This window comes from Anthonomus grandis, chromosome 7, assembly GCF_022605725.1.
Source record: "Anthonomus grandis grandis chromosome 7, icAntGran1.3, whole genome shotgun sequence".
NCBI classification, from domain to species: domain Eukaryota; kingdom Metazoa; phylum Arthropoda; class Insecta; order Coleoptera; family Curculionidae; genus Anthonomus; species Anthonomus grandis.
This window is the reverse complement of record NC_065552.1, coordinates 36,376,872-36,383,744: the sequence shown is the minus strand read 5'-3', so window position 1 is coordinate 36,383,744 and position 6,873 is coordinate 36,376,872. Positions and strand designations below refer to the sequence as shown.

The window sequence follows — 6,873 nt, the reverse complement described above, 5'->3', positions numbered from 1 at the left end:
AAATATAAAAAACAAACTCGTCAGTATTAATAAACATTATCAAGAATAATAATTCATAATAAATTATATTATGAGACATACTATTAAGAATCAAATACGATAACCTTTTGCAGCTTAAGTCAATAAGTTGTTTTAACGGTTTTGGCTATATAAAACTTATATATTTCTTAGTCAATATTTGGATTACAATGGATATCAATTCAATAGTACTTTTGGTTTTGTTTGGTATTGAATATGTGTTTACACAAAGAAATGGCGCTGCAAATTTAACCGATGAAATCAATGTTATTGAAGTTCTTAATGACTGCAAATGTGTGTATAATTATCAGTGCGATCCAAGTGGGTTTATTAGGTTAAATGGAGAGGGTTTATTTGATGTAAGGTAAGTGTATTAACGAAAAAGTATCTTATTTGAATTGCACAATTAAATGATTATTCAAATAAAACTTAAACGTATAGTTTGCATAGAATGACCATATTTTGTTCACCTGCCTGGCCTGTACGTTAACCTGTATGTAACCCTGTTATGTACCGGAAGGAAATATTGGTAGAAAAGCATCAAAAATTAAAAAAAATATTATGAACTACAAAAATGTATGTCACTGAAACTTTAATAAAACAAAGATACACATAGATACAAAATGTTTCAAAGTCAAAAATCCTTCTCAATTTTTCAGTTTTTTTATAGACAAAAATAGAAACTTATTGATTAGTTTTACATTTAAAACCACTAAAATGCTTTAACTCTTAATGATATTTATTTTCTCGTCGAATGGTTATGCAAGTTTGGCGAAGATATACTGAAAGAAAAGTCTATACTGTCTATAAGATTCAAGATATACCATATAAATATTGTGCCATTCTTCTCGAGCAGCATAAACAACCTCTTGTATACGAGGACTATAGTTCTAGTAGGTTTGTGCGTACTTCCACTATCTTGGAAAGCATGTCACAAGCATGTTCTATAGAATTCATGTCTGGCGATAGTACGGACCAGTCCAAATGATTGATGCTTTACGATTCCAAATACTCATTTACAGCACTGGTACGGTGAGGTTCATTGATAAAAATGAAAGCTTTATCAATAGTTCCTTGCCATAGTCTGACGTAAGGGCATAGAATCTCTCTCGTGTATGTCACCAGTAATTGTGCCTTAAATATTAATTAATTCTGTGCAACCATAAGACATAATACCAAAAATGTGTAATAAATCTCAGTTCAAATCCTCTCATGTGTCATAAAGATATTTTTTTTTGTATTTTAGTAGAATCTAAAATAAAATTGTAAAACAGTGGAATCATTTTATGAACTTTTTTTTTTGTAAATTCGGTATTCATTCTACAATAGATTTCGTCGCCAGAGTATACTTATACAAACATATTTTTATTTAAGTAAATACTTAATTGAGAAGAAATTTAATAAAAAATTAAAAACAAATTATTTTTCAGGTTTGGGGAAAAAAGCAGTGAAGACGAAGTTAGTGAAAATACACCTAATTGCCCTGGGGGCAAATACGAAGGTGAAATAAAATGTTGTAAGCTGACAATTGGACAATCCACACCTCCTACAACATCAACTACCACAAAACGAAGTGGTAGTACTTTAAAAAATAGCACTAGTCCAAAGTGCGGAAGACCACGACATATTATAGATGTCAGGGTCTTAAATCCTGATGCGGATACGACTCCAATAGAAGGAGAGTTTCCGTGGTTAGCTGCTATTTTTCGAAAGAACAAATGGACTGGTCAATGGAATTTTAATAAACTGGGCTCCTTAATACATCCAAAAGTCATTTTAACAGGAGCTCATGTAATTCTAAAGTAGGTATATAAGATTTAGCACTTTAATTTATAAAATAAGGGTTTTTATTTAAGTTCTAAGCCCAACGAGCTAAAAGTCATTGTGAATGCTAAAATAGAAAGACCAGAAGTGGGTTTTAATTCGAGACAGGAGCGAGATGTCGAGGAAATTATAAAACATCCAGATTATAATTCAGGAGCCCTTTGGAATGACGTTGCGTTACTGATCCTTAAGGAACCCTATAATATAACAAACTCGTACGAGGAAACTCTTAATACAATTTGTTTAAAGTCAAGTGTTTCCTATGAAAATAAACGTTGTTATATTGCTTCTTGGGAGAAAACCAGCAATGGAAACTCAGGTATACCAGGTTGTCAAAAAATGTAGAAAGGCAAATTTTGTTGGTTGATTTATAGGAAATGCGATACTAAAGAAGGTAGATCTACCCACGCATTCACCAGAAAAATGTCAAGAACTGCTCAGAAAAACAAGATTGGGTGAGAGCTATATTTTCCACGAGTCTTTTATGTGCGCTGGTGGGGAAGAGGGGAAAGATGCATGCATTGGTAAGAACAAATAAAAATTAAATATGTAGTTAGTAGTTATGCACGCACGACAGTTGACAGACATGCTATATAAACATATTTCTCAAATATTGTACGAATATTTTTCTTACAAACCGACGTTGTATTTATTGCTCTAAAAACGACTGAGACATGCGGGTAATCGTCTGCTTTAAAAAAAAAATGGCACGTCACGATAAGATATCTCAAATTAAAAATCATGCTTAAATTCGTTTAATTTGTGATTAAAAAATTTCTTACGCTTTTTTCATACAATTAAGGGGCCTTCCTCATGGAAAAAAAAATCTTGACGCGTATTTTTCATTTCTTTAACTCATTGTCTAGTAGGCTACTAACATTGAATAAGAAATATAAAATTCACGTTTCTTTATTATTAAGTCTTTAGTTATGAATACCTTCATGTATTGCTTGGGTAAATTACCAAAGATTAAATATAACTAAATTAAAAATGAAATGTAATTAATATAATCTTTGATATTGGTTTTAAAATATTTTGCATTTTACTGTGGACAAAACGACAGCCTTGCTTAATTTTGATGAAAATGTATGTGAAATTTGTGATTTTGTTTGTATTTTTAGGTGATGGTGGTAGTCCACTGGTGTGTCCAACAGAAGAACGAAATGCTTTTTACCAAGTAGGTTTGGTAGTTTATGGTGTACAATGTGGTAAAAAGGACGTGCCCGGAGTTTACACGAATGTGGGACACTTTTATAGTTGGATAAGTGAGAGATTAACAGAGCATAATTTAAAGATTGATCATATTTAATTATTTTTAATAAAAAGTCTTAATTCTTATATACAAAACGATTCACTCTAATCAACTTATGTTTTTTTGACATATCATATCCCTTAAGGCCGCATCAATCAATTTCTTAACGCTTCTTGACCTAAGTTTACTCTTTTCAATACAATCCATTACTTGTTGCTCGCTAAGGGGACTTCCCCCAGGTTTGTGAACGCTACACAACTCTTGATCATTCAGCACTGCCACACTCACAGTTCCGGTACATAAGTTTTCTTCTTCGTTACTTGGATCTGACAGGATAATTTTGCTGTAAAAATAACGTACCAATGATTTTTTTTTGACCCAATAACAATTTTTTAAAACTTACTCATCAAAAATTGCAAAAGTTGTAGTAATTGGGGTAGAATATACATTTAAGGGTTTTCTGTCTTCTAGGTTTGCTTGTTTAATGTCTAGAGCTGGATCATAATCAATATGGGGAAGAGTAACTGAAAGAATGCAGGAAAGTTATTCTTAAGTTCAGTAAATTTCTTGAAGAAATAAATATTCAATTTTTTCTCTCAGAGACCCCTGTTTAAATTAAATTCCAAGTCATAGGTATCAAATATATTGGAATATAAGATAAGAGAATTACATGAGTTTCGCCTATCTAACAGATCTTCCATAAAAAAGAAACAGGATTAATTATTTTACCAATACTTACTAAATTAATTAAACAACAACAACTGTTTAATGTGTTAAAGGTTAGAAGACTGAAATCAAACCAATTCTTTACCCTTTAGATCATTGACTCCACCAGCTGATATCTTTAATAATTAGGCAAGTATCATCTGCAAAGCAAACTGCCCTTCTATCCCTTGGAATTCTCAAAAACTAATCACTAATATACAGTGTAAATGATTTCGTTTCAAAATCACACAACAAAATCAACTTTTGTTAACTATCTATCCATAAGATATTCTACTACCATACATAAAAATGTGACAATATTATATGAGTGTTCTAAAGGTAAAAACTTGAAATAGTTCTTGTTCTAGAAAAATTGTAAATAACAAAAGCCAAGAAAAGTCCAATGCTCAATTGTGTGAACGACATTTCATGTCATTTGATCCATAAAGTTTGTAATTTTAGTGTAAATTGGGTTTAATTAATAGGTGTTTGAAAAGCATATCATTCCCATTTGGATTATGTGTAATCCTTTAACCTTATATTCCAATATACTTGAGACATGTGACTTGGAATTTAATTTAATAGTACAAACTAATTCAGTAAATATGTAAAAAAAATATGCCCTACAACAACAAAGACAGGAGGACAAGGCCAAAAATAAGAGAGTTTATGCCTCTATAACTATGGATTTAAATAGGTATTTGAGTTAACCACATGTAAAATATAAGTACCTGATTTTAAGCAAGCCATAAGTGCTATCAAGCAAGCGTCCAGTACAGATCCATCATAATCTAAGCAAATCAAATCCGTGTATAGGCACCAAGCAAGTTTATCTTTAAGTATACAGAGTTCTTCCAGATTTATACACCTAAAACACAAAAAAAGTTTATAATTAAATCAGTGAAATTATGACTATCAATAGCTCAAATAATTTAGATTTTTTATATTTCATTAATGTATAAGTTTAAATAATTAACAGTTTAATGAACTTCTTGTAAAAATATGTATGGGTATTTAAAGTTTTCTCAAATTATCTATAGGTTTCTCAAGCTGCTCATCAAAATATACATGTAAAACCTGAAACTTACTTTGAGTTTTCTATGATATTTGCTATAAGTTGTGTTAAGACCTGGGCTTGTTCATTACTACTGCCTGGTTTAAATTTGGAAGAACACAGAGATGGTAGCTCCAAATTTGTTATCAAAAATCCTTCTTTGGGTGACTCTGGCTTTGGTCTACATAGTTCCTATAAAGAAAAAGAAAAATATTCAATTTTTAACTTAAGAGAAATAATAGTAGTAGTAGTATGTATAATGTAAGGTCATAATTACTAGACTCAAGTTAATCATAAAGAGTAAAAAGACCAAAATCTGTAATGGATCTGCAGTTTATTCTGAGTTTAGATTTTTTACTGTATTGTTTGCATTTGAATAATATCCCAAATCTAAAGAAATTAGGTATCTAAAAAATAACAGCAGCCCTGAAATTGATAAAATCACTGTAAAGATCCTAAAAGACAACCTCAAATATTTACTTGATCCACTGACTCATATAATTATATTAATTTTGAAGAACTGTACAATTCCCAAATAATTTAAAACATCAGTAATTACAAATTACGAGACAGTTTTACCACTTTATATTACTCTCGACACATGTTTTGCTAATGATGTTAGCAATAAATTAAAACTACTTACAAGTAATGAAGTATGGCAGAACAAATCGTAAACACTAACTAAAATATACAATTGACTATAAAGGATTGAACATTATTCACATATTTAGAAGGAATATAAATCTTCTATAACTTTCGTTATATTTAATGCAATCTAAATTCAATAATTCTTTAATACAATAATTTACTTGAGGTATAACAGATTTTTTAAGATGAACTGAGGTTTTATCCATCTACATTTTTCGATATCCTACCTAACTCAAAAAACTTATTTATTTAATATGACAACCTAATTTAAAGCAACATTTTGGTAGTTAATAAAACTATTACCATTATCAAGGTAAGTAAAATAAAATATATAAAATTACTTATCTTCTTTATGTTCATTAGTTTGGAACTTTGATCAAATGCAGCAAAAAGTAACAAACAAAAACAAATGTTACTTTAAATAATTCAGTAATGAATTATAATTTATTTAATTTTTTTTTTAAAGAACTTACAGCTTTTATTCCACAAATAACCGTGCTCTTGCCAACTTTAGCTATGGCAGAACCATCTGCTGTTGTTATGGACCCTACATTTACTATTATGGGTCGAAAGTCGAAGAATTCTCTGCCATCAGGTCTTATATCATGGGAGTAGTAGTCCCTGTAGTATTTTAATGGGTGTAATGATCTGAAAAATTATGAAAATATATTTATTTTTAGGGGTTATAGTTTAGGAGATTTACTTGTATTCTTCAGCCATTCAAGTGGTAAATTTATATTAAATTAATAATTAGATTCTACAAAAAATCTTTTAGATAAAATAATAATTAATTAACTAAAGGTACAATTATATTATACATTCAATTATTGAGTAAATTTGAAATGAATAAATAAAATAAACAATAAAGAAAAATCAAGCGAAATTTTCTTTGGAAACCTAACCACAAACAAAAGACAGTGTGTTTGAAGCTAACTTCCGATTAGTTATTAGCAAATTAGTAATCAAAATCGAGAACGCAGCATATGTCGTTTGCGAGCAACTCTTTTATAGTCCGCGCCCCCTGTTATTTAATCGATATAATAGCCGTTTATACCAGAAATTCTCACATTTTAATAATTTTTTGCCTTTATAGTAAGAGTTCGCTAATTTTCTTAATAAATATTATTATGAAAATGTAAATACGTTAATTATTCTGCTAGTTTTTGTATAATTTTATTAGTATTCTGTAGTTAAAGTTGATTCGTAGGGTATCTTTAGGGTTCTACTTACGTTTGGTTTATTATTTTCATCTATAGTGTTTAGTTTTTAAGTAGTTCATCTTGTTCGAGAGCCCCATTTTGGCCCCAATTTAGGTTATATTATTGTAAATCCCTGTAGTTCTAATTTTCTAGAATTTGTATATTTGCTTGCT

General features: G+C 29.8%; 2 protein-coding genes across 2 annotated transcripts; one reads left to right on the top strand and one right to left on the bottom strand.

The window, feature by feature from the left end:
- The first annotated feature begins 13 nt into the window (after window positions 1-13).
- On the top strand, window positions 14-3,202 carry LOC126738335 (phenoloxidase-activating factor 2-like). The gene is made up of 5 exons (XM_050443607.1): window positions 14-382; window positions 1,449-1,820; window positions 1,875-2,161; window positions 2,217-2,366; window positions 2,964-3,202. Exons 1-5 carry the CDS (start codon window positions 189-191, stop codon window positions 3,149-3,151), a joined length of 1,191 nt encoding a protein of 396 aa, XP_050299564.1. The 5' UTR covers window positions 14-188; the 3' UTR covers window positions 3,152-3,202.
- Window positions 3,142-6,424, bottom strand: LOC126738336 (exosome complex component RRP43-like). Its single transcript, XM_050443608.1, has 6 exons — window positions 6,205-6,424; window positions 5,975-6,149; window positions 4,888-5,045; window positions 4,531-4,667; window positions 3,498-3,618; window positions 3,142-3,437 (listed from the first exon to the last, which is right to left on the bottom strand). Exons 1-6 carry the CDS (start codon window positions 6,219-6,221, stop codon window positions 3,203-3,205), a joined length of 843 nt encoding a protein of 280 aa, XP_050299565.1. The 5' UTR covers window positions 6,222-6,424; the 3' UTR covers window positions 3,142-3,202.
- Between the last annotated feature and the right edge of the window lie 449 nt (window positions 6,425-6,873).

Bases quoted from the DNA above. Each gene is read 5' to 3' on its own strand.
- LOC126738336 (XM_050443608.1), bottom strand. The intron at 4,668-4,887 runs GTAAGTTTCAGG...TTTGTGTTTTAG, and splicing joins AATATCATAGAAAACTCAAA to GTGTATAAATCTGGAAGAAC. The intron at 3,438-3,497 runs GTAAGTTTTAAA...TTATTTTTACAG, and splicing joins ACTTTTGCAATTTTTGATGA to CAAAATTATCCTGTCAGATC.
- LOC126738335 (XM_050443607.1), top strand. From the start codon at position 189: ATGGATATCAATTCAATAGTACTTTTGGTTTTGTTTGGTATTGAATAT. The intron at 1,821-1,874 runs GTAGGTATATAA...TTTTTATTTAAG, and splicing joins GGAGCTCATGTAATTCTAAA to TTCTAAGCCCAACGAGCTAA. The intron at 2,367-2,963 runs GTAAGAACAAAT...TTGTATTTTTAG, and splicing joins GGGGAAAGATGCATGCATTG to GTGATGGTGGTAGTCCACTG.